Here is a 27,857-nt window from a genome sequence, read left to right as displayed (position 1 = left end):
ATAAACATACATACATTATTTGTAGGCTTCAAAAAGGCATATTACTCAATTTTTTAATCGAGAAAGTGTATCATTATCTTGTGTGATTTTGCTGTAGGTATTCCAATGAAGTTAGTAACTTTAGTCGAAATAGAAAGGGGGAGGCTCAACATCAGGAGAAGCAATCGAACCCTTTTTAATTCCCAAAGTTCCTAAGCCAGATATCTCTATTATTGTTCAATTTGGTTGTAGAATAAGCGATCCGTTGTTTTTAAGAAAATAAAGGTAGAATAACTGTTATTATAAGTACGGAAACTCTCATGAAAAAGCCGATAAAAGTAAAACAAAGCTGAACATTTAATCCATAGCAAAGTAAATATATGAAATAAATATTTATAAGTAACACAAACAATTTTTCCCAAGTTCTTTATCGTCATTCAAGTGGATGTCGCAGCTGGACCTCCACATCCCTGCACTTCAACTCTTATCCTTTATTATTAAAAAAAAAAAAATCCTAATCTATCGGTGAATCAAAGATTCGGAGTGACACAGTTAGTCACAAATTCTCGTCTCATTAGACATAGCAACTGCTAAATATTTGTTTCGAAAAAATAGAATTGAAGGACTTGAATAACTTTGATAAAAAGAAAGAAGAAAAAAAACAAGAATAACAAGTCAAGCGTTTCCACGTTTCACCAATCAAGAGGGCGTGAAACCGGCGCGTCAGATTTCAATATCGATAGAGCATAATTGACACAGCAAAAGCAATAACGAGCACCCAGCGTGACAGCTTCTCCGTTGGCACTTTTCGAGCGGCCGTGCGGTAGAAAAAGGGAGAAAGAGGACGAGAAAGAGACAGCCGAAGGGCGGACGCTGCATTGTCTCCCCTACTCCTCGCTCCCTCCCTTTTTTCCTCCCTCGGAGGGTTGCCGCAGTCTCGTAGGTGGCGCGCCGGCTGGCAGCAATGCTCGCTTGCCCTCCCCTCTCGAAAAATCGATACCCATCGTCGTGTTCTACGAACGCAATGCCTGTGCAGTTTGTACTCCGTGCGCACGGGGTGAACACTGCCACGGTAGGCCAAGCTGCTGTTGCCGTCCCTCCCCACTTTCTCCCTCTCTTTTGCGCTCCCTCAGTCGTCTCCCACCCACTCTTGATCTGATTGAGTCCTCGATTGGAATGGGATAATAATTCCTAGGCAATAGCAGACTACCTTAACGTGGTTTTGTTCCGACACAGCTGGTGGAAAGGAAAGTGATAAGAGATGGTGAGTTTATTAAAAGGCTGGCACTGCTTTGCATTGAAGGTGGGAGAGGAAAACGAGACCGGGTGAAGGAAAAGAGAGAGAGAGAGAGAGAGATAACAGAGAGTGTGAGTGGATGTGTTGTAGAATCCTCGTGGGTCACGTGAGGCCGACAAACAATAAGATTCCTTCGTTCACCTCTTCCTGTCCGTTTGTGTGGGATATATGTTTGTTTTTTTAGTTGAAAAAAATAAAGAGTGTTCTCTTTTACCGTTTAGCATAAATTTGACCCCACGTTTCATACATTTTTAATTTTATATTTGTGCAGTACGGTTTCGTAAACTACGCCCTCGAGCTCTTGGTTGTAAAGACTTTCGACGAGGCGACATGGGAGGCTATAAAGTGAGTAATATCTTCATTGGTCATGAATATGAATTAAGGCATTAATATTAAGATTGGCTATGGGCACGTGGTAAACGGACGGCTAAGTGAAATCTAGTTGATTGCGTTGTCGAGCACGTGTACTTCTTAATTGAAGTCATACCCTTAAATGCACGTGGTATACGGAGCTTTGACTTATCAGTAGGCTACGTATTAAGTGTTTGATGATTTTTTTTTTTTCAAGTATATTTTGTTTCCACCACATGTTCTTTTTTTCTTTCTTTCTGTTTTTTTTTTTTTTTTTTTTTTATATATTTCGTAAGACTAAAACTAGATATTTGTAACGGTATACACTATTTTCCAAGTCAACAAAGGTTTTGATGCAATATTCGAACGCATTGAACGATAAATACTTAATTGATTTGTACAAAAGTTGATTAATGTTTGATTAAAAACTGATTAAAATGAACGCTTTGTAGATGTGCCAGATTTTTGATAAAAGATTTTTAATGGAACTCTAGGATATTGTCTAATAAAATCACCTTGGCACTGTCTTATAGGCTTATGATATGATGCTTGACATAAATAATGATAAATTTTTTAGATTGAAATAGAACCATACCCACTTGTAACAAATGATGATCGGAACGCTGTTTTCGATTTTTCAAACTTAAAAATAGTTGATTTACAGCACTAAATGGAAACAGATTTTCTCTTACAAAAACTTTACACACTGGAACTTCATTGAATTTTACATGTATGTTGAATCTCCTGTAAACTAGCATTTCACCTAAATAAATGAAAAGTTTTGTTTACAAGTGTCTTCTTTTATTTTTATAAAGTTAATTTTAAAACAGTTTCCATGCATGTACAACTTACACTTATCAATTTGAATTTGTAACGGGTAAACAAAATTTGTTAAATACCGCGCGTAAGATACACAAATATCATAAAGAGCCTATAACTTAGTTATTGTTAAATGTCTGTTTTAAAAAATTTCAAAAAATTTTGAAGCATTGTTCACAAACTGTGAACAAGAATGAAACTTTTCACCATCAATATTTTTCCTTACAATTCTTTGGTTAGTACCGAAAATTTAGAGTTAAAAGTTATAACTAATTTATTATTAATTTATAAGCATATTTAACACTATGCACTGAGATCAAAACTGGAACCTAGTGCAATTCGATTGCAAATTTCTCTTTTTATTTAAAGTTTATATTTATAGAAAGTTTTATTCTTGTGTTTTGTTGTAAAACTTTTGTTGGGTTCATTGCGCAGTTGAAAGAGATGAATCGAATGCATGGAATTACGTGTACATTTTTAGGCTCTTACAACTAAATTTAGTCAGTTGTTAAATTGTTAAATCAATACGGTACTTTTAGCTATATTATTTTCTAATGTGTATGAAAAGCCACTTTAAAAAATATTGATTTATAAAATGTTTATAAAAAGTACATACAACATTAAAACGTAACAAAATTTTTATCTTCCACTGACCAATTGTTAATAAAAATGATATTAAACGATATTTTTAGATCACTATTTTTCTGCGTCATAGTTTTTTTGTGAATGTCTAGTCTCAGGTTCTTCTCAGAGACAATGAATATAAAATATTCATGAAATTTCTGAAAGATGTAATCATTTAATTGAGGAAGGTAAATTAAGTATTAAATCACAATACTCTATTTTGAAACAAGAATCTCTTAGAGTACAAGTAATTGACACTAGTATCGCAAAACAGGTACCAAAATTCTTGTTTCAGAAGAATTTATTTAACATTGAAAGTTATAGAAAAATAGTATCTCAAAACAGGAGGCACTGTGTTATCGAAATTTCTCTTTAGAAAGTAACCTATTGAAGGATCAGACGATCAGTTCTTTCGATCTTCTTTCGGCACTTGTGGTTCGTTAAGATACAGCTTGAAAATTGCAGCTTTTTTAATCATCCGGGTAGCAAAGGGAGGAAAACCCATTAAACCTCGAATGAATTAACGTTTAAGTCAACGAGCCATGGCTAAGCCAAAGAGCGGCGGATGGCAGGAAGAGGAACGTAGAATACGTCGAAGAGTTACTGGAGAATACTTAAGATTTGCTGTGGCACTTGAATAGAATTTTCTGAACCATACACTGATGTGCAGAGGCTGAAGCTGAGATGATAACAGCTCTCGAAAAAGATGTGAATTTCCAGCCCCACTTGCGAAATGTACTGGAATTATTTTTTAAGAGATCTTGCGCTAAGCGACGAGGGTAGAGAATTCAATGACTCTTACATGAATTTTTAAATATATTTCACTAATCATAATTATTCCTTCCCCATGTAAGATACGAATGTATACACTGAGTTGTTTAAATAGTTTCTATTGTTTCTAAATTATGTGCTCATTTTGACTTCTTACAAGTGAAAAAAAAAATCAACAATGTGGTTGTATAATTTAAAAAATCGTTCATGTAGATGCGTTTTTTTCAGTATTAAAAAAAAAATCAATTAAAAGATTTAATCATTTAAAGCGTATAGTCACATAGAATAAGCTTTAGGTGTCAAGCGCAAAGAAAACTTGAATATCATCAGCTCATCACCTGAAAAAGTCAAGTTCTACCTATAAAACTAAGCTCGTATATCACTTGACGTAGAAAAAAAAGAATCAGAAAAGTAGCTGTGAAAGAGAGACAAAAAGGAAAGGAAAAGTACAGCTTGAAATTTTCCTTACCGTAGCCAAGAGAAGGTCACTTTAACTGTTTGAGATGCAAATGTGCCACGTCATTTCTTTACCCGCTTTATGTCTTGAGATTTCATTTGCGGTAAGCCCACAAGTTAGGTGCAAACATAGCTTCAATCTAGAAACTTATCAGACCGTTATAACTATATTACGCCGCTGTTTTGATCTTGTAATAAAATAGTGCTCCATTCAGACAACAGTTTACTTTTGATCGTAGCACTAAAATATTTCGCTAAATGGGTGCACAAAAAGACACATGTTAAACTAACACAAGTCTTGCCAGATACAATAACAAACGCATACTTGTTTTCATATTTTTATATTAAAACTTACAGGAAGGATGCTGCAGTCAACATGGAAGGCAATTTTCTGGTTCGTCAAATTTACGACGACGAAATTACTTACAACATCATTACGGCTGCTGTCAATCGACTCAGTAAGTATTAAATTTAACTTTTGTACTATATAGGGACTACTCTATCGTATAAATCTCCATAAATTATAACTATTTTTTTTTTAATTAAATCTACAAAATTCTACACGCTTTCAAAGTATTATAATTGGTAATAGCTTACTTTTCCTGCTTTAAGTAAATTTTTGATGACTCATGACACATGATTCGACAATAATATCAAATATTCATGAAGCTCATTTGAAATTTTTATTATCACAAAAATTTCTTGGAAATCAATATTGGCACAAAATAATTTCTGACAGAGAGTCATTGACTCAACTGACATCTTTTCAAAGAAGTTAACTTTATTATTAGTTATACTATATTAATAGATTTTAGACATGTAGTCCTGCTTTTTTTCAGATATTCCAGCGAACGATATCTTGGAATTGTTTGGTCGAATGTTCTTTGAGTTTTGCCAAGATTCCGGGTACGACAAGATTTTGCAAGTACTTGGAGCTACTCCTAGAGACTTTCTTCAGGTAAGTGGGTACATGTACATATATTATATTCAAATGTTATAGTTAGGAAGTAGTTTAATAATATTATTGAAAATTACACTCCATCCTTTATTTTAATGTTTAAATGAGTATAAACACAAAGAGGTCCACTGTCCTTATGAAATCCTTACTTAAAGGCACTCAAAGCTTATATTTTTTAATTCATCTACTGTAAAAAAAAAAAAAAAGTAAGAAACTACACTGGTATTATATCTAACATATCAAGCTATACAATGCGTCTAATAACTTTAATAAAACTGGATGTATTTTAGTTGCAAGTTTGATCACTTAAACCCTTGTATATTATGCGAATTTCCCCCATTCTGCCTCATATTTCATTAATTATGAAAAATTGTCAGTAAAGATAGATGTTGAGAAGTAAGTAATGTAAATTTGCTAATCTATTAATTATTAAATGTTGAATTTGCTTTTATATGCGTGCGTGATAAAAAAACTTAATTGTATTTTTATAAGCTAAAACATTTTAATTTGTATATTCAAGCAAAATAGCTAAACAAATTTTTAGAAAAAATAACAAATAAACGCAAGGAAGAAAAAAACCAATGGTAATTATTTTTATAAATTTAAATTAAAACTTTCCTCGTGTTTATTTTAGAATTTAGATGCTCTTCACGACCACTTAGGTACACTATACCCTGGGATGCGAGCACCTTCATTTAGGTGCACGGAGAGGCCAGAGGATGGGGCGTTAATTCTTCATTATTACTCCGATCGACCTGGATTAGAACATATTGTCATCGGAATCGTAAAGGTAATAAACTCTTTTTTAGATGCATACATTTAATTTGTATTTATATACATACTCTAGTACAAGTGTAAAGACACAACACATAAGTTAAAGTGTCGAGTAAAAAATAAAAAGTCAACATGTGTATTCTGCTTTACGACATTTCTTCTACATTATAATATCAACAGACAGTAGCAAAAAAATTGCACAACACCGACGTTGAAATGAAAATTTTGAAAACCAAAGACGATGACTGCGACCACGTACAATTTCTTATCACTGAGCAGTCCGGTCCAGGGATCGATACCAATCCAATGACAGCAGATCTGGAGTGCCTCTCTGTTGGTAAGGCAAAAATAATTATAGCCAAAGTGGTTCATAACAAAATTATGTGTTGTCCTTTTTATGAAGAACCAAAAGTCAGTCCTGCTACGTTTTGCCGAGTATTTCCATTCCACTTGATGTTTGACCGAGACTTGACGATTGCTCAAACAGGGTGTACCATTACACGAGTCATGCCCCAAGTTTGTAGCGGAAACTGCAAGTTAAGCGACATCTTGCTTCCTGTAAGTCATAGTACACTTATATCATGGAGAACTGTTTATTCGTTTAAATACTTAAAGTTACTTTGAGCTTTGAAAGTCTGCAGTACTTATTTTTCTATAAAATTAATTTTTTTAAATAATAATATCTGAATTAATTATATTTAAATTATTCGGTTATGTGTAAGATGAAAAAAAGTTTTTGGAAAAGATTTTAACATACGTATCATTCTCAATCTTAATCATAATTTAAATTTTTACGAATGGTTTCGATTATTGTGATAATACTAGTTCTTAAAGACACCAGAAAAAGCATTAAGAAATTAATCGGTACTGATTGTATTGAAATTATCTATTTTTTATTAAAGGTAGCTACTTATGCGATATGAATAAGTTTTAAAAAAATCAGGTAGTCCTTCAAGAAAAACGTCCAAAAAAACATTATAGTTCTAAACAATATTTAATTAACGAAATTCTTTTAAAATTAAGTTAGTAAGTTTCTGAGAAAAAAAATAAATAAAAAAATAAAAAGTTGATAGTACACTTTGAATCGTAAAGAATTAGAACGACGAGCACGTTGCAGGTTAACTGTTCGTTAAATCATCTATTATATACTAGGCTCAAGCGCCTAGTACTGCTTGTGATTTGTACCCCATTCGTGCCACTCCAAGCGAGTAACTTACACGTAAGGGGGTGTTATCGTCTTTTATTGCTGCCGGCTTGCTTATGTATATTCATGTGGGCTCCTTTCACGCGTTGAGTATCACTGCAATCACTGATTGATTAACTCCCGATGAAATTTATTTCGTGAAGCTCTATCCTGAGAAGTTTTCGTCATACGTCAATAGTGTGCTTTATCCGTCAATTAACAGCTTCATATGACAGCAAATATTATTAATTAACAGCCGTTTGAAATTTTTTAGTTCCATATTGAACAAATTTTTTGAACAAGTAATATGCTACTTAATTTCTATGAACGATAACAAGTTTTAATGACCTCATTTGTTCATGACAACTCATTTGTTTTGTATTTATATGGCTCAAAACTAATAGTTCATGTTGTTTTTTTAACTTTTTTTTACCTGTTACAAAAATGAAGAGTTACGTTTTAACATCCCTCATACAAGTTTTTTAAACGAATCTAAAATATGTTATACAGTTAGTAGATTAATACCAGTAATTCATAAATTAATCATAAATATATATTTTTTTTTAAATTAAATTATTTCCTAAAAGGTAAGGCCACATCTTGACTTAACATTCGAGAACATTCTCTCCCACATCAATACTGTTTACGTACTTCGAACAAAAAAAGCTGTCATGCAAGTCAATGCCTCTGAAGAATATTCTTACTTACGTTTGAAGGTAAAGTAATAATATTACCAAACTCACGTAGCCTTGTCGAAATCTTTATAAATGAAATTCATCTTTTTTCCGTACATGAAATAACCATGATCATAAAAATCCATAAATATCTCTTTGTAAAAATCATACAGGTATTAAAAAATTATCCCGATTATTGTTTTGTCTGCACAATAGGGCCAGATGCTTTACGTACCTGAATCGGACCTTGTTATCTTTTTGTGTTATCCAAGCGTGATGAATCTCGATGACTTAACAAGGTGAGCTTGAAATGATACATTTTAACACATTTCCAAAAATATTCACCCATGAATAAACTAATTTCTTCAAGCCTCGTACCACGTTAATTTATTGTTATTTTTAATCCTGTACTTATATATCATTAGGTATAAAAAACCCTTGAACTTCGTATCATGCATGCATACGTATCTACATTAATAACTTCATCCATCGATCGACCATCACACATATCAAAGAACCTTCCTTTAGTTGCAATCCTCTTTTTTTCTGGGTACTAGTGATGAATCGATTCGTATTACTTAACTTAGATCTAGGTTATTGGAGTAGGGTTATACCAGCAGAGCCGATTCATGTCTCGAGTTTGCGTGAAGTCATTAACTCCTGACTTTTATACTTCCTCTTTTGTACCTTGCAAGCATTAGCCCACGTAGTTCTCTCGCTCATATATCAGCTCTCATAGTTACAGTTGACCGCGTTTTTAAGTGGTGCCTTCGTAAATTGCTTGGACACGCTACTTTGAAGTGAAACATTTTTTTCATTCTTGAGTTTGGTCAAAATTATCTGTACTTTTACATAAGTATTAAGTTTAAAATAATATCTTAATCGATTGCAGTAAGTAGAGAAATTTTGCATAAATTATAAGATATTGAATCGTGAATTTGGCTGCAACAATAAGGTTTGATTTTCGTAACTACTCTAAAAATTAATAAAAATATAATAACTCTAAACAGTTATAAAGTTTAGCTGCTGATTTCATGGGTTAACTATACTAAGACATAGTAGTTAAACAGGAAAAAATATAAGAAAAGCTCAATCATCTAGTATTTTGATGACTCAACTCTTTTTTAAGAGGGTAAGCATCCAATTTAAAGCTAAAAACATAACTATTGATATTTTTACCTGTAATGACTAGTAAAAAAAAAAAAAACAGATTTCAGTGATTCTTATTTTAATAATAAGTAGTAATAAGATCAATCAAGAGAATACAGAAAATTCTCGTAAATTAACTGATAAATAGTCAAATATAAGCTCCAATGAACACCAGAAAAACGATTTGAAAATCGGTTATTATTTAAAATTATATTTTTACAGTACATTTGAGGCCAACAATTTATGAAAAATTGCTATTTATTCTATCAGTTATCACATTATATTGATTATTCTACCTTCATTTAAAAAGAAATCATCATTCAATGAAAAAAAGAATTTGCCTTGTATGTTAATTTTTATAATCATGTAGGCACAAGAATTTAAATGCCAATTTGCATTATTTGTTTCCTTCACTCGTCTGTAATGAAATCCAAAGCAAGTTCAAAACCACAGATTTGCAATTTTACCCTGTGGTATCCCTACATCGCACGTATACGGTTCACTAGTAGTATCACGTAGCCATTATCTCACTGTAATTTCTGTTTCGTGTCAAGTCACAGCATCCCCGGAGCTTTCAAAGCTTGTGGCCCGAAGAAAGGCTCTGCGAGAGAAGGACGGGGATGAGAAGAAACGTGGGAGGGAGGGGGGAGAGGTGAAAGAGCAAGGGAGTTGAGTGCTGTACGGCGCGTGGGCGTTGGTAAACAAATTTACGCTTAATTGGATCGTGTCCATTACGAAGTGGGCTAGCTAACCGCTACCTCTACATTTGTAAAGTGAGAGAACGGCGCAGATAAAAGAGATATGAGGTACGAGGGTGCCAAGCGAGTTAATTGTGTTGGCTTATTGAGTGGCTTATTTAATTTGTTAATGAATATTATTAAACTTATTCGGGCGGGCTTTCAGGGTAAATCAATATGCCACTCTGGTCCTGCGCTTGATTGGTCAAATCTAATAAGTTTACGAGGGATTGTTGCATGGATACACTTAACTTGTTTACACCATGCATGCATACCCTATCCATCAACGTCCATTGGTTTACCAAATCAAGGTCTGCGTACACAATCTAATCGAAACGTATATATGTCTGAGTAATGATCGGGATGTACATATGAAATTAATGTCAATACCAGTCTGTCTAATCCTACTTACTCAACAATCAAATCGATGATTAGACATATACGTGATAACATGCAGGATATACTGCAAAGGAGTATCATATATAGTCATGATGTATTGAAGAGTCGTAATCAACTCCCTCTGTTAGTCACGATATACATTTTATAGGTCAAGAAATACCGAGGTAAAAATTTTTTTCGTATGGGTTCACACAATTTATTGATTCTTAAATTGAAATAATAATTAGTGGTAGTATTAATAAGTAAGGACTCATAAAGAAAAGGGTATATAGATAGCGATGTATGGGTTTTGTCTTAAAAATACTCCATACCGACATTGCAATCCACTGTAGGTGTTGGTATTTGATCTAGTCAATCATGAAGTAATCATTAATCATTAACAGTATGAAACGTCCATTTATCACCAAAGAGTATATACATCACATAAAATCATTTCTCTGCGATGATTAAATAAATACACCCTACTAGAGATACATAATACAGCACTCAATCATATTCTTGAGTCTAAATCGAATATCCAACGTTAGCAAATCTCTCGTACATAATTCTCAGGCTCTTACGGTTGATTCGTGTTACAGAAGAGGCCTGTACTTGAATGACGTGCCACTTCACGACGCGACGCGCGACCTGGTCCTCATGTCTGAGCAATTTGAGGCTGACTACAAGCTGACTAGGAATCTCGAGCTCCTCACTGACAAATTACAACAGACCTTGCGTGAACTTGACGGTGAGAAGAAGAGGACGGACAGGTGCGTGCATTTACATGGGATTTTCTTATTTATACAAAAATGGTTTATTGGAAGGTATTGGAATTGCGAATAAGTAGACAGTGAAAAGACAAAAAAATATAACTTATCTAATAAAAAAAGTATTATTGAAAATACTTCGTTAAAGCCTGTGTACTGTAATCATTTATAGAAATGATAAGGTTTTTAAACATTTTTGAAGAAGCACAATATAGGTATATTATTACAAACAAGAAGATTGTAGTTCTCTGTCTTCGAGCTAGCAGTGAGTTTATGCAATATCGAAAAATTGATTGGAAGAAAATGCTGATTTTTTTATGGATGTACATGTGATTTTCTTCCCCTACAAAAGAGAAACGAAACCATAAACCACAAGCGCATACATCGGACAAATGATCGATCCCCATTTCCGTTTGCTTGGCAGGTTGCTTTATTCGGTGCTGCCGCAATCAGTGGCAAACGAGCTGAGACATTCTCGGCCAGTGCCGGCTATGAAGTACGATTGCGTCACGCTCCTGTTCTCCGGTATTGTGGGCTTTAGCGCCTATTGTGCCTCAAATACGGACTCGAATGGTGCCATGAAGATCGTCAACATGCTTAACGAGCTCTACATTGCCTTTGACGTTCTCACCGATTACACAAAAAATCCAAACATATACAAGGTAATGTGCCATTCAGTAGTACTGGCGAATTTGCGAACGGACGTGGCGTTTCAAAACATAGTTTTGTTTCTCAATAATTACTTTTTCACATTTTTTGATTGGTGATTCAAAATAGTTTAATAACCATCCATTACTCTTGTACTTTGACTATCTTGTAACTGTCAATTATACAATTAATAATTTTTTTTTTAATTACTGCCAACTTCTAGTGACTGATCATTAAATGAAATGTAATACTTTACAGCCAAATTTAAAAAGTTCAGGATGATTTATGATTATAATTTTTTAACAAAAATTACATTTCTTGTTTTTGATTGAAAAGTAAGAAATTAAGTAGTTAAAAATACGTAGCAGCGAATTATTGGAGCGTTAAATGCTATTTTTTCATTTTTAAAATAGATTTTAATTTTTTATAGAGACATTTCAACATTTGATGAAGGAAAAATTATATGCTATACCTTGTTGGATAGCCTATTCTATACCTTTTCCATTCTATTTTTAAAACAATTGAAATTATTGAACATAACTTTGCCTTATCAAGGTAAACATGATAGATTACACTTTATCTGACTAACAGTATTTTTTATCTACAGGAAAAATTTTGGACAAATATTGTTACTTTTTCTTGAACATAAATTCATTGAGATGACATACGAATAATATAATTTAAGCTAATAACAAGTACGACAGTTATATGGATGATGAAAAAAATTTTTTTCTGATACGCTGTATGAAAAAAAAAAAAGTTTATCAACCAAAACTTTAGTTGCAGTATAATACATGACAAAAAATTTATTTCAACAACTTTCGATGACCCACAAAGAAATATCCTTACTGTCAGAAAACAGATCAGCTCATAGATCCTTACGTAACAACCCTAATCCCATTAGCAGTGTATTGATGAACCAACAACGTGCAAGAAGACACTTTCTAATTTTGATAGCCTTTAGAGCCTTTAATCTTACTCGCCTGATTTGACATTAAGCGCATCAAAACATTTTTTTCTTCCTCAAACAAAAAGTAACTTTTTTCTTTTTGGCACAGATAGTACGGACGTATAGATATATAACTTTAAACCTACATATATATGTATATTTACACTAGCGCAGGTTGAGACAGTGGGCGACAAGTACATGGCCGTGAGCGGACTGCCAGAGGCATGCGACTGTCACGCTCGCTGCATAGCCCGGCTCGCCCTTGATATGATGGATATCGCCGCCCAAGTGGAGATCGACGGAGAGCCAGTGGTGAGTGGGACGACCGCTGATTTATTATCAGTTTTGTTGCTTTTGTCACTGATATCGTCAATGATGCAATTGATTGCATTTCTCGTTATGGATCTCAGCTCGTAGATAGTGACTGTTGCAATGTTTTTTTTTTTTTTTTGCGAGTAACCTTGTTGATCTTAATTTTCAACTTTGTTGCCATTCATTTGTTGAACAAATTTTTTAATCATAAATTATTTTTACGAAGTTTTTGTTTTACTTAATCCGGCATTTGCATGATTTAAAATATTGTATGATTTAAATACTTATGCCCAGGGAGCAAAGTATGACGTAATAATCAGAAATTTTAATCGTTTTAAAAAACTTTATTTGAATTCTTATCAAAGTTATTTAATAAAAAATTCAAATAAAACTTTAAAAAATACAATAACAAAATTTTAACCTTAGTTCTATTAATTGAAAGAGTAAATTTTCAAATTTTTAACATACAGTAGTAGAGTATTTTAATTTTTTCATTAAAAATATTTCATTTAGATGAAATAATAAAACTTCTTTTAAATTTATGAAATACATTGAAAATATTACAACTTTTTAGTTTGGTCAAATTATTGCAAATATTTCAAACTTTTTTATGAAAAATTTGTTATTTACCTGAAACGTAGTTATAATTATAAAAAAATTATTATTTTATTTCAAATACATTTAAACCTTATATTTCTTAATTACTAGCTACGACTTTACCATTGCTAATAATAACAGTATGTAGTGAGAAATGTATCATTTCAAGTTATTATGCAAAGAAGTTTTTACGACTGTTGCAATACGTTCAAAGAAATACAAAATATTTTATTCAAACATAACTTTCTTAAAGATATAATTTTATCGATAAAAAATTCAATGGGCTATTAAGAACATCTTGAATTTCTAGAGTACTACGGCTTATTTTACAAAAGCAATTAAAAGTTCTCATCACCAAGTTTTAATTGTTGTTTGAAAACAACCCTCACGTGGTTTTTTTTTTTCGTAAAACTCCATGCCTTATTCATCTATAAAACGAATCTTTAAATCTTTAATATTTCTAAACAATCGTGCAAGAAAGTCAAATTAACCAATTTTTTCGCTATTATAGGTCGAATCAACGACCTGCGTAACCTCATAATTCAACTTCATACAGCAAAATGATTGCCAAATCAAAATTCCACAGAAAAAAACCTGAAATCGGAAAAAATTTGTTTTCTCCTTTCCTTTTCGCGATTCTTATAAAGTAGGTCAATCGTGGCGCAATTTATTTTCAGCGCTCCAACCCTACGCTTTCCTCTTCGTTACACCTACGGAGGCGCAATCGACTCATTTGTACCGGAAATCGAAGAGCTTACTCATGCACATGTGTGGAGAATGAAATACGCACTTTGGCTGTTATTTTTGTCATTGTGGCTGACTTGTTGATTTGAAATATGACTTGTAGCATGTTTCATTTCTTTCAAATCCCAGCCTCTTGTGAAATTTGTAGAAGATGTTGTCAAATAGGACTTTATGACAAATTTTGCTATAAATAAAACTGATATTGCGTTAAAACTTTTTTACAACAGATTTACGTGAACAGAAATTCAAGTCTATTGGGTGAGAATGGAATCTTAAAGTTTTATTCAATAATTCGAATTTTATATGAATTAAATTTTTTAATATTCAAAACAATAGACATGATAAGGAGGATTTACGGCTTTTATGAGCTCCATTCATAAAATTAATGGAAAAAATTTTTGCTACCCTAGTCTCTTTTTATTGTATTCGATCTGAAAATATTCGGAAGAAAATAATAAAGATTGGATTACTTTTTTTTGTCGACATGGACAAAAGAAAATGTTTTAAAAAATTTATTCATTCATTAAACAAGATAAAATCTATGATCACTCCGTAACTAATGATTTCAAAATAAATAACTATTATTACTGATTATTTAAAACATATAATAGTTCAAACTGTAATACTTTTATGAAAATAAATTCTCATGATTTGATACAATTGCTTTTTGATGATATAAATTTTATATTAAACCGTAATTAACAACAATCTTTCTCCAAACTTAATTGATGTATTTAAGCTATATTTTAAGAAACTTTTTACCTTAATAGTAAGGAAGTAAATACATCAATCTAAATTATTTCCGATATCAGGAGTGGCTTGATCGTTCCAATGTCGTCCTTCTTCATTAGTCCACACCTCGAATAGTGAATCTATTTTGGTTGATCGATTAATTTGCAGAAAATTACCATCGGGATACACAGTGGTGAAGTGGTGACTGGAGTAATTGGGCATCGCATGCCGCGCTACTGCCTCTTCGGTAATACCGTCAACCTTACCAGCCGTACCGAGACTACTGGCGAGCCCGGAAAAATCAACGTATCCGAGGACGCCTACAAGTAAGCGCTTCTTTTTCACACTGATGTCTGTTTATTTTTTGACGTATAAACTTTCATATTAAAAATGTTTTAGTATTGTTTTCCTTTATACGGATTAATTGAATAAAATTTGAAAAAAAAGTTAAAAAATGTAAGAATAATTTTAAATTGTACTGAAATTTTTAAGTAGATAAATACTAGTGCTGAGATAATATAAATAATAATGTTTTATTTAAAAAATATCACACTCAAATTTTTCACATTTTCACTGACAAATTTAAAAACTAGAACGTTATGGAGCTGTTTGAGTTTTGGAATTATATTTAGCGAACTAAATAAACATCAACAGCACATTATTCCGTTTTTTACGGGTGCTGTGCCGTGTATGTAGAGAATATATAGTTCATATGAAATATTTATTTTATGAGAATTTATACTAATTTAGTCAATAACTTTCATAATTGCTCGGTTAATAAATACTTAAATGATGAATATGAGGACTGGGAAAATCAATAATATTTGTAATATAATTTTATTTTTACACAATTTTGGAAATATTTGTAGTTAAAGTTGGTGATTAATACTTCATCTTTTCAATTGAACATCAAAAGAAATTTTTTAGTAGAAAATAATTTTGAAAAGTAAATGATCACTTTTTCTGAAACACATTATTTTTACCATTAAAAAAAACATGCTTTTACTTTGATGACAACAAAAACGGTCGCCCACCAACTCTTAAAAACCAGAAAGATAAAAGAAAAGCGTTTCCACTCAGACGGTCCATTATGATCCCTTTCAAGTACTTTTTGTAAGTCTCAAACATCATTATCAATGAGAAATCAATCGAAGCATCGATCTGTCGCCACTAAAAAAAATAGCACTCGAGACCAAGAACTCCAGCCGCACAGTAGTGCATAAACACGTGCCAAAACAGTAGCGGAAAATGTAGCTCGATCAATTTTATCGCGCCCGTACGGGGGCGAGCTCCATTCTCTGCAGACAGTGTCTCCGGTGGCCTTAGGAGTTTCGCAAGCCAGTCACCCGAGTGGAATGGGAAGACGCCAGCTCCGTCGAGGAACTTCTCTTTTGTTCCAGAAATCAATTATTTACGCAACGTTTGTTTCGAGGACTCGTTGGACGGGCAGAGAAGTGATGGCCTCCTAATACCGTTTAAACTTTTCCCCAAGACAATTCTCTGTTTTTCTCTTCGGCAGCCTCGACATTGCCCAATCGAGAGCAGCTGTTGTTAAACAAATCACTTGCAGTCTCATTTCGTCGGTATTTGTTCTGTTTGAACTATTTTAAAGGGTGAACGCCAAGAGACGTCCCTTTTCGTTGTTTCGAGCGCTTTTCTTCTTGCCACGAGAATTTATCTGTCGTCGGGTGTTTATCGATTGGTTTCGAGTGTCCCGAGAATTCAACGAAGCTCTGAAACTCGTTTTAAGTGCATCTTGTTTCATAGTCAAATGCGTTGTTGCAATGGCCCTTTCATACGTAAAAGGTAGCTCAATTGGTGCAACGTCCATTAAAAATTAATGATACTGCGTGAGAAAGAAAGTGATTTAACTTGTTTGAAATCTTTGTTACAAAAAGATCTCTTATTTTATTTTTCGAGATTTTCAATTTAGCAATTCTATCTTTACTTTGACCCAAATAACAGTAAGATACTCGCGCTTACTCATCTATATATGTGCATAACATACAAAGTATTTCCAAGGCGCTTGTGTATAGGAGGCAAACTTCGTAGCCTAGTCAATGTATTAGTTTTACTGAGAATTGTTTGAAACTCACCGCAAGCTTTTCAATTTGATGATGTCTGCCATTTTGCGATCAAGCTTCGGTTTAATGTTATTTTTACAAGTAGAAAATATATGTTTGTTCCAGGTCACCCGTATGTAGCTTTCAGTATTAAAATTGGTTTCAATTGCTGTCATATCGATGTATATATTATAACGAAGGTCAGACAGACAAGAGTATAGATTGGGTATAAGAAACAGCTAATTAAAATTTAGCTTAATGGGGCAGCTTTTTAGAGAATCGTGATCCTAGTTGCATTGAATTCCTATATTTCCTTCCAATAGCAACGAGGGCATTGCCTAGGATGAAACTATTGGTGCTTGTGTCAACTTGAAAAAGAGATAGGGCTGTGTCCTCAATTCGATCCATCTCTCCTGCTCCAGAATGTGGTTGGTTGTGTGGCATTGCCAATATTTTGTTGAGGTGAGGTATATATTGAGTTTTTCTCTCGGGTGGTCTCGCTATGGCAGGTGTAGTAAAATCCAGCTGTGGTACATCTTCTCTGATTTGGGAGAGGCTAGCTTGGCTCTGCGCAGTACAAACAATATTGTAATTTGTTAAGTAATTTTGTTACCCCACGTTTCAAGAAATCCACCCCACGCCGTCCTCTTTAATTATGGCTGCATTTTTATCTACTACGGCTCCCTTTCCACCACCCGTGCTGCTTTTTTCCATTTTCTCCCCCTCTTTTCTAATCTTTCTATATCTTCTGTTGGCCCACTCATAGCCCTGCTTGGTCCCATCTACTCGGGCATGAACGTTTAGATCGAGAGCGTCGGCTTTTAGAAGAAAATATGTTAGTAGAGTGATTCCTGTTTTAGTGTGAGTATTGTGCTCCGAATGATGACGTTCTAGTGTGACTGTGGCTATATGGTTAATAAAATTTAATTATTTTAGTCGGGCGTACCATATCATTCGTAAAATGGGTGTTAATATATTGCCTCTAAGGATTCAATTACTTATTATCTCGTATTGTGACCTACACTCATCCATATCATTCATTTATGTTCGTTGATTTTACTTTTACTAATCTACGCATACACTTGGAGGCTATTGTTTTTAATACTTTTATCTGTTATCTTTTTTTTCTTTTTAGAGTTTATATCATTATTTTATTATAAGTATATTAATATTTGTATACACCATTTTCTTTATATAATGTTGACCGTGGTTGCATCCTTGGGCATATGAGGACTAGTATCCTAAAACCTAAATCAATAATTACAACCGCAATCACATTCAGAAAAAAAAATCATTTTTTATGGTTAAGAACTTTTGCACGTTGCGTTTATTGAATACAAAAGCTGTGATATAAAAATTCTCACGTATTCTATAGCTGTACAATCTTTTACCCTCCCATTATATTTTACTATTTAAAATGAATAAAAATTAACAATGAATTAATAAAGAATGTTGCTTTATTATACACAAGATGTGAAAAAGTAACTCGTAGCATATTGTAAATGCCAAACGTTTAGTTTCACCTTTTCTTTAAAAACAATTTTTTTTTACCTAAGCTGCAATGTTTTATTTTTGACACATTTTAATGTTTACATTGAAATTTCATATAATTGGCATGAAAAAATTTTTTTTTCATATAATCAACAGTAGCACAAGAAACATATACCATACATTAACGCTTTAGTGCTTCCAGACTCGTGCAAACTCTCGTTATTTCAAATTTTTCTAAATTTATTTTACGATTCATGCGAGAGGACATAACATAGAGATTGATTCGTTCGCAAATTGCTCATTGAAATTCTAAAATTGCAAGAATATTTTCAACACCATAAAGATCGATCCAAATGTCTGTCATCCTACGTGTGATGTAAAAGTTAGGAGAGCTCTTTCGTTACATTTTACCATCGCCGAGGACGGCAAAAGGTATGAAAGACGATGATAAAATCCGTACAAACAAAACACTCAATTCATCCATCATCGGCAATATTGTTCCTCAAGACGGATAATATATCAGTGCGGTGGCGCGAGCTCGGTCGGAAATGCGATACGCGCGCTGGACGATGCATCTTCCTCGTTACCTTGGAAACTCGTGAGCAGGCGTATACAACGGCCCATCCATTTTCTCGCTCTCGCGCCGGCCACAGCTGCTCCATATACCATCCAGTGTACCAATCCACGCGCCAACACGCGTCCCGCATCTTCGTGCCCATTAACTCCAGCTCATCAACAGTTCCTTCGGCGAACATCCCACAACATATGCAACTGACGCTCAGTCAAGCAGCAAGTCCAAATAATCCATAAGCAAATGCGGTATCTGTAGCCGCCTGATACCATGGGGCAACGCCCAATTCTCAAAGAGGTACTTTCTGATGCGGCACCTGCAGAGGTGCTTCAGTTCAGCCGGTACCAGACCCAAGCGCTCGTCCGGCAAGAGCTTTTTCTCGGCGAGCCGTGGGTACTGCTCGTACACGGGTATGGACTCAATACCGCAGCCCAGAGCGGCCAAGTGGCTCGGCACCCTTATCCTTACGCAGGATATCGTACGAAGGAGAACACGCAGGCAGACCAGCAGCTGGGGTGGACAGTTGCCACCGTCTTCACCCTCGTACTCGTTTATCCGCGATAGGAGGATCTCGATGAGGGTCATCGGGTGGTTGTCGGACTCGGCAGTCGCCCCGTAGCGCAGCATCAGCAGGAGAATGTCCGGGGAGCCGTGTTGCACTGCTACGTAGACTGGTAGGGCTGGGCCGCAGGACTCCATGGGCACGTCGATAAACCTTTCAAATAAATTTTTTTTTTTTTTTTTTTCAAATAAACATTGAAAATGACGGGGTTTTTGCTTTCATTTCGAATAGTAGAGATTTTATTAGTACGGGAATTCAATAATAAACATGTAACTATAGTATAGTGTGCTTGTTACTGAACCTAAAGACAATAGTTTTTATTTTTGCCAAAATTTATGATGTAACAATTTTCATAGTTTTTTTTAAACAGAGAATATTTTGAATAATTTTTGCATACACCTGGTAGTTATTATTTTTTTAATGAAGTTAAACTTCAACAAAGGTAGTATTTTAAATTATAAAAATGTTTAAATCAAGAACTGTGGGCCTCACGAAGAAATAGTTTTTTCCAAGACTAACCAAAAATTTGATTTACCAAGTTCCTCATATCCTTGATGGCGTGTACGAGCGTAGGATATAAAAATCTGTGCCCTAAAGCTGTACCGAAAACAATTTTTTCCGAGAAACTTTACGAAACTTTTCAAAAGCCTGTTACTACAATAATTTACATCCAAAGCCTGTCCAATGGCAAACTGGCTTGTCTGAACAAACGAAGCGCAAAATGAATAATCGACAACGATGAGAATAAGATGTGGTGACTTCTTCAGCAAAAAAAAGCATAAGAGCACAAACAAACCTTCTCTTGACTGCCGGCGTGGCGCAATCGTACTCGAGCCGCGCATCAATGGCATGATCAAGAAAGTAGACAAGGGCGTGCAGGTTCTCCTCCCGATCGTCAAAGTCACTCCTCCAGCCGGCGAGGAAGTGCGTGACCCTGATCCCGAAGATAGCCCCGACAAACATGCGCTCGAAGCTTTTCTCGCAGAAGAACATGTCGTTGAGTACTTTGGCGACCAGCTCGTTGTCCTCGATACGCCAGTCGTAGCAGAGCTTCGCCGCGACATAGAGCACGTTGTGGAACTTCCCAAGCATGCACACGGAGCCGTTGTCCGCCATCGATATGTTGTGGTAGCGCAGCGCGGCCCGCACTATCCGCTCGCACACGTCGGCCTTTTCCAGATTTTCCGCTGAAAATTTAGAAGATCCCGTGCATACGTATTAGATGCTACACTGTACATTCAAGTTTGGCCAAACTGCGCCATGTTTTTATGGGTCCAATACTACGCAACAGGAGATTATATTTGTATTCTCCATAGCCTTTCGTGCATTCAGTTTTTTTTCCATTCGTGACAGCTGGTTAAAAGTAAATAACCGATCAAACAAGTGCTTGCAAACATTAATGTGGTGTATTTACCGAAGGTTTGAAATTTAGATTAATATACTGGGTTCAATGTGTAGGAGCAACCCCCGGCCCTCTACGTAATTGAGCAGGGAACAATGCGTCGCGTACTACATTCGGACAGGGGCACGCGTCCTCGTTATGATTGTTGTATATGGATAACGACGCGGCACTGGGCGTACGTGAATTAGGAGTCGTACAAAGCCCGTGTGTACCTGTACATACTACAGTGTCACCTGGTCGTACCGTCGTTACAATTAGTTCATCGGTACAGCCATGGGGACACATGAGATATTTACGGCCAACTGCACGACGCGCTGCGTTGGGTCACGATCGCCTGTACACTGACATAAACGTACACAACGGAGGATCGGACAACTCGTGGGAAGACGAGGCTGGTGGTGCTGTGTTTCGGTCATGCGATTTGTATTTAACATTGGCGTACAATAGGTTTTGAAAATACTATGGAGCGCGTGATATTGGCTCGGCTGTTTGTTGCTTCGATGTTACGGGGTACTAAAGTTTGACGTTCAGATTTGACGATTTTGTTGACCATCCTACATGAATTGGAAATTTTCTGCATTTGATTTGGTTTATATGTAAATGCAAAACGGTCATTATTCTTGATACGTACACCCATCAAGGGATGATAATTGCTTTCCAAGCGTAACTTGAAGGGACGTCAATGAAGCTGTTTTTTGGAACAATAATATTTTTTGGAAAGGAACTAGTAGTAGGAAAAAGGTAATATTTTTTAATATAAACTTTCCAAGCTTTTTTTTCTATTGCAACGTACTCAAGGTAAAAACAACTCGAGCAAAATATTACATAACATTTTTGTAGGTTAAAGAAATCTGCACCCGTATGAAATTTAAAAAATCAATAAATGAGGAACTAATTTTACTGCGTTACATTGTCACGTAATATAACAATTACAATTAAAAAATTGAATGACAATGGTGATAGCAATAAAAGACCACCCATAAAATGATTGATGACTTGAAAAAAATATAGTGAATGATTATTAAATTTTCACCCCATGTGTGCTTATAAGTCTAATAGTAACGAAAAAATTTAATAAAATTACTTAAATCATACTAATTAAAATTTATAAGTCAAATTCCGAAGGCGCGAAGAAACCTCGGTAATAAGGGAAAAAGATAATCAAAATATAAGATTATCCCTAGCGATTTAGTAAGATACTATTTTTTAGTGTTTGTCAAGTAGTTAGTGATTTAATGAGTTTACCTTCAGCACAGCTGTTAATGACATCCGAGAAAAATTTCACTAATTGTCGGCGTTTGTGCCGCGATGCTAGACTACTCCTTTCCAGTCCGTCAAATAGTCGATCGAAGTAGCAATCAATCAACACCTCCATTTTTTACTCCTTTTTTAAATACAATACATATTTAATCCAAAAGTAAGACAAAGTAATTTTTTCACCGGTCGCGTTGCAATACTCGACGGAATGAGACTCCACGCATCAGGAAGAAAAAAAAAAAAACAACATCTGGCGACATGTCGTGGGACTAATTTGATTATCTGAGCTAAGCTGGACGCTACTAGAGCTTCTTTGCCTCACCTTTTTCACGGCGAACGTCTGCAAATTCACGATGCAGCCATTGACATTGGCTAAGGTCGTGGCATTTGAAAAAATGTGCACTGTTGAAACAAAAGCTGCTACTTTCCACTTTTGAATCACTTATTCTTATAAATCATTTTAATAGTTTTGCACAAATAAAATTTTCGTGAAAATTATTACCCTTTAACTACATGGATTAGTCAAATACAAATTTGAAAACAAAGGACTATATCGTCTGATTTGAGTTAAAAAAAAACAATTAAAAATGAAGTAAATTCAGTAAACTCAGTACTAACTAGTTAATTTATGAGTGACTTGCTGAAGATAAATAATTAATTACGATTATCAGGAGGGTTCCATAAAAAAGTGGTCAAAGTAATTATTTCTCATCAGGGAATTTTTTTTAGATGAGCTCATTATTCTGAATCCACATAAAAAAAACTAATATGGTTTAGGCATCAATTACTCAAGCAATCAAATTTGAACAATTGTATAGACTGCGGGAAAAAATCTATTTGACTTGGGTTCATTGCTGCCATAAAATTTATCGCTGGTCAACTATTTGTTTTAGGTTACATGCATACTTTCAAAATATAGGTAATCATAAATGAAGTATAAAAGCTTTTGAAAATATCCATTCGTAGATTTATTGAATCGATTGGATTTTTTATTCTGTGAACAGTGATCTAGGTCCGTGGAGTTTTCATTGTTTGAAAAATTTTTACTTCTTAACACGATCTATGATGTTGATGGCCTAACTTTTCAGTAATTATTTTTTGCTAACAAATTTTGATAACAAATGGAAAAAAAAATTTTTTTGTTAAAAAAAAGTTATTTCTTGGCACATTTTTGAATGAACAACTAATCGAGATGTATTTTTTACTTACAACTCCTGATTTGGTCGTAAAAAATTCTTTACGATTGGAAGAATTTATTTTTTGTAATTTTTAACCTCATATACCTCAGTCATTACTGAATTATTTTCAATCCACGTGGTCTTACTATGTACTTTTAGATAAAAAAATAATAATGATGGCTCATAGCCATGCAGCTACAATATTGTTTAGCAAAGCATAATAATATTTATGTACAGGTAATAAAAATGACTATGCGTTGATCGATAGTATTGAAGCTGCGTGGCCATGAGCTATCATAATTCTTTTTTTACCTGAAAGTACATACTGTATGCAGGTGGATACAATTGAGCAATACGCGGTTGAAAATTACAAAAAAGCATTAAAATTTATTGTTCAAAATAAATTATTCAAAAACTAAGGCAATTGCCATTGCGTGTTGTGTTCAGGAGTTAAAAATGTATTAAATGAAAAAAATTCTACGAAATCAGATCGGCCATGAACACATAAGAGCAAACCCTAAATTACTGTATTACTATACTTCTTAATTTTTCGTAGAAACAAGTTTAAAATACCCTCTTATACATTATTGTATACCTACATTACTCTTCTGATACTTTCTGATACTGATACTTCGATGTTATTTAGGATAATATTTAATACATCATGTAGTTTTATGGTCACAATAACATCAAGTGATACGCATTGTCTGTTTTGCAGGTACCTGTGCATGCCGGAAAATCAGGACCCGCAGTTTCTGCTGGAGTACAGAGGGCCGGTAACCATGAAAGGCAAATCTGAGCCGATGAATGTCTGGTTCCTTTCCCGAGAGATGGAGCTATCCTCGTAATAAGCTGTTATTTCTATAATATACCTGCCACCTGTTTGAAATACCATTTACGTAATTATAGTTGCTCCATCGTTTTATTCGCCGTTCCAAAAAGTTGCACTTTATCGCATTAATAAGTAGCTGTATTTTGCACACTGTATAGTTTCCAAGCTATACTTGATTTTTCTACGAGATTTTTTTTTAGTTAAGGAATTACAATGAGATAAGTAAGAGGTCGAAAATAAAGATTCACTTTAGTTACGTTTGTCGCGAGTGGAAAAATTGCTGTTACATTTGATGCAGCTTTAAATATTCGTTTACAACTTCTGTTTTTATGTATTCGACTGTTAAAAAACATTTACATAGTAGGAGATCATCAATGATAATTTGTCAGAATTTTTATATTTTAGAATAGTAATCATTAGCCTCTGGCTATTCAATTGACCAGTGAATATTTGTTACTTTTTTTTGCAACTGTAGGATCATTGGAAATTGGTACAATAATTTTTCTTTACATTAATTGATGGAAATAATATTAAAAGATTATCATGATGTTTATCATTCGTTAGGAAAACTTATCAATTTTTCATTTAGGGTTTGAAACTAAGTCAGGTTAAGAAGCACATTATTTTTATTATAAAACTATTGATTAGGAAAGAAATTATATTTTTATTTACATGCACATTACGATTTCAAAAATTATTAATCAAAGTTACAGTGCAATTTTTTCCTACAATAATGTTGTACAATGAAATCAACCTCTAAATAAATCTGTGAAAGTTTAATTATTATACAGCTTGGTAAGGAGCTTTCACTAATTTTTTTACTAGTTTAAGAAAAACAGAGTATATCAAACTCATATTTATTTAAAAAATAAATCATAAAAAAAAGATTTTATTGTTAAAAAAATGTGTTAGTCTACATAAAAGTATTATGACTATTTTTTTATGCAATCAGAGTTTTGCAAGACTAGGGGAACTTCGTTGGAACGATCTTATACTCAATTGACTTCAGTAATACCGTGTGATATTCTATATTAAAAAGTCGTTCGAAAATCGTACTTCACTAGTTATTGATGTAATACTTATAATTTTTCCAATCGTAAATAAATTGCAAATGGTTGTATTGTTAAATTATAAGATCACATTAATTAAAAAGAGAAATGGGTGTTAATAAAGAAGAAATTTTTTAAATGTTTTTGTTGAGAGAATGTGTTTCATAAATATATAAATACAATTATTTAATATAAACTATTGTGAAAAGATTGGCAGCATAGCAGCGAGAAGTTGGTTGTATGAAAATGAGTCACTAAAAAAAAGTACGATGGAAACAATCATTATTTTATAAGATAACTTACTATCTTAATCAATATTTTTGTTAATAACAGTTATGAATTAATGCTTTTTCATCATGAAACAGCTTACGGAAAAAAATGTAATAAAATGACCATTGAGTAGCACAACGACAGAAAAAAGCATCAACTGTATTTTTTCAACAAAATATAAAACTATGAGAATATATAACTACATAAATAACTTAATTTTCATTTGTTTTATGCAAGTCTGGATCATAAAAATATACATCTGTCAGCACTAAAGTACAATTTTTTTACCGAGATGATGAAGCTTAAAAATTGATTTACTGGTTAGAGTTATAAGCCTCTAATACTTTCTTGATTCTTGTGTTCTAAATAATAGAGCATATAAAGTTAACAATAAATATTTTGGCTGTACCCATAACGGATGTGTTTAAATAGTTGAAATAATTTTATATTTTAAGTTGTTCGCTTATACGAAGACGATATGTAATTGATTGTTACTTGATTATTATCAAAAAATGGAATTTTGTGTACAAATAAAATATTGCTAGTATTATATTTGATGTAATCTATAACACTCAATAAATAAAACGATAATCAATGAACAGAGAATGGTATCTTTACAAATTTAATAAAAATTATCCTATGAATAGTTATCAAACAAATCTCATAAGTATAACATAGATAATCGAGTAAATGAATGATTAATCTAACATTCAAGCTTATTTTTCTTATCTTATCGTGAAATGAAATGTCTATCAAATATTCACTTTATTCATGTACAAAAAACTGCGATATAACGAAGATACATAAAAATTTGGACTTACTAATGGCGAGTGATATTTGTATTACTATTTAAATAATTTTAAAAGAAGCTTTTATAGTGCTCATTATCGCCTAAATAATTTCAATACAATTTTATTGGACCTACGTTGAAACTAGGGGGGCTTAAAAAAAATTTTAGGCTATTGAATTTATTCTGAATGCATTGAAATAAAGACTGCAGTGTTGAGAAAACAAGAAAAAAAAGGTGGTCCAAACTTTAAATAAAAGAGGAGGAAACAGTAAAAGGTGTGATAATCTGAAAAAAAGAGAAAAAGGAAGGGGAAAAATGTAAGCGGCATATAAACCGTCGTAGTCGGAAAAGCATAACGGAAACTGCATACTTGTCGCCGTCTCTTTTGCAATACATGGCAGCAGAGTTAGAAATACATGAAAATATGCATCTCAGATTCAGGTGTAAGGTTTGACTTTGTGGTGCTAACAAAAACCTACCAAGAACTTTTTTACGAATAAGAATTTAAAATCTACTTAATAGACTTGGAGCAATTTTCTCTGATTTCGTCGAGAAATTCTCCTTCTCATTTTGTGGTCGCCTTGCTAAATAAGATAATAAGTTAATTTTATATGAAATATGTTAGCTTTGATGTGCCTCTAAAACAAATTGCTTTGTTTGTATGTATTTTAAAAGCGATGAATAATAATTGTTGAAATAGATGCAGATAAATATTGTGATTGTGCAAAGATTTTGAATGTTTATCCTTTAGTCTGGATGACCCTCTAAATGTTACCTCAACATTTATTCAAAAGACAAATTCTTTATTAAAGATTACATGTATGCGTAAGTTTTTTTTGTGATTAAACTATTCTTGAAACATGCATACCCTAAATTTCACTAATTCAAACAATGATTTTTGATAATTTGCAAAGATGGCTATTAGGATAAGGTTCCATGTACTTTTGTTAGTATACAAAAAAATTGTAATCTCAAATTAGGTCAAGAGTCGTTTTTTTTACCTAACGTACTCTCGTCTAGTAAGCCATGAGAGAACCTTATTTTTTGGTAAATATGTGGAAAAAGTTGGCTAGTAGAAAAAAAAAGACAGAAAAAAAAGATGCCTAGAACATTTACGTACAATGAAACAGAAAAAAAGAGAGGGAAAAAACTGAGAGTGACGTGAGAGGAGATCCAAGAGATATTGCTTACAAAGAAACAAAACGAACTTTTTTAGATAACAGGGAAATGATCCAAACATAAATATAAGCATCGACGGGACGAAAGACAGAGATGCTTGGTAAGTGTAGATATAGTGGCACTACAAGAGAAACAAGTAAGAGACCAAAGAGCCAATTGATGCGTGCTGTGCTAATGGATGAGCTACTTGAAAGGAATGGACGTTGGTAGTGAGTGTTCTGTGCAGAAACAGACTGTATAAGTGTACGACAACTTTTTGTGAAGATAGAAAGACGGAAGTGATTATTTGAAACAAAGAAAGAGGAATCGAGATA

The 27,857-nt window shown here is 33.6% G+C and overlaps 2 protein-coding genes across 2 annotated transcripts; one reads left to right on the top strand and one right to left on the bottom strand.

Annotated features, from left to right (window-relative positions):
• The first annotated feature begins 1,040 nt into the window (after positions 1-1,040).
• On the top strand, positions 1,041-26,162 carry Gycbeta100B (guanylate cyclase soluble subunit beta-1-like). Its single transcript, XM_014349404.3, has 14 exons — positions 1,041-1,243; positions 1,548-1,621; positions 4,655-4,755; positions 5,137-5,255; positions 5,890-6,045; positions 6,210-6,366; positions 6,433-6,587; positions 7,800-7,928; positions 8,103-8,185; positions 10,750-10,920; positions 11,342-11,579; positions 12,689-12,826; positions 15,068-15,225; positions 24,142-26,162. Exons 1-14 carry the CDS (start codon positions 1,241-1,243, stop codon positions 24,269-24,271), a joined length of 1,812 nt encoding a protein of 603 aa, XP_014204890.1. The 5' UTR covers positions 1,041-1,240; the 3' UTR covers positions 24,272-26,162.
• stops (SOCS domain-containing protein stops) lies at positions 18,263-22,388 on the bottom strand. Its single transcript, XM_014349405.2, has 3 exons — positions 22,234-22,388; positions 20,383-20,773; positions 18,263-19,739 (listed from the first exon to the last, which is right to left on the bottom strand). Exons 1-3 carry the CDS (start codon positions 22,361-22,363, stop codon positions 19,232-19,234), a joined length of 1,029 nt encoding a protein of 342 aa, XP_014204891.2. The 5' UTR covers positions 22,364-22,388; the 3' UTR covers positions 18,263-19,231.
• Positions 26,163-27,857: the final 1,695 nt, after the last annotated feature.

Source organism: Copidosoma floridanum, unplaced genomic scaffold (genome assembly GCF_036245765.1).
Source record: "Copidosoma floridanum isolate Cflo_tuat_1 unplaced genomic scaffold, Cflo_Japanese_pri ptg000030l, whole genome shotgun sequence".
In the NCBI taxonomy this organism is placed as follows: domain Eukaryota; kingdom Metazoa; phylum Arthropoda; class Insecta; order Hymenoptera; family Encyrtidae; genus Copidosoma; species Copidosoma floridanum.
This window is presented reverse-complemented; position numbering and strand designations above follow the sequence as displayed.

Coding starts and splice junctions, on each gene's coding strand:
- Gycbeta100B (XM_014349404.3), top strand. Junction 6,367..6,432: donor TCTGGAGTGCCTCTCTGTTG/GTAAGGCAAAAA, acceptor CTTTTTATGAAG/AACCAAAAGTCAGTCCTGCT. Junction 15,226..24,141: donor GTATCCGAGGACGCCTACAA/GTAAGCGCTTCT, acceptor TCTGTTTTGCAG/GTACCTGTGCATGCCGGAAA.
- stops (XM_014349405.2), bottom strand. CDS start 22,363: ATGGAGGTGTTGATTGATTGCTACTTCGATCGACTATTTGACGGACTG. Junction 20,774..22,233: donor CATTAACAGCTGTGCTGAAG/GTAAACTCATTA, acceptor CTAAATTTTCAG/CGGAAAATCTGGAAAAGGCC. Junction 19,740..20,382: donor ACGCCGGCAGTCAAGAGAAG/GTTTGTTTGTGC, acceptor TTTATTTGAAAG/GTTTATCGACGTGCCCATGG.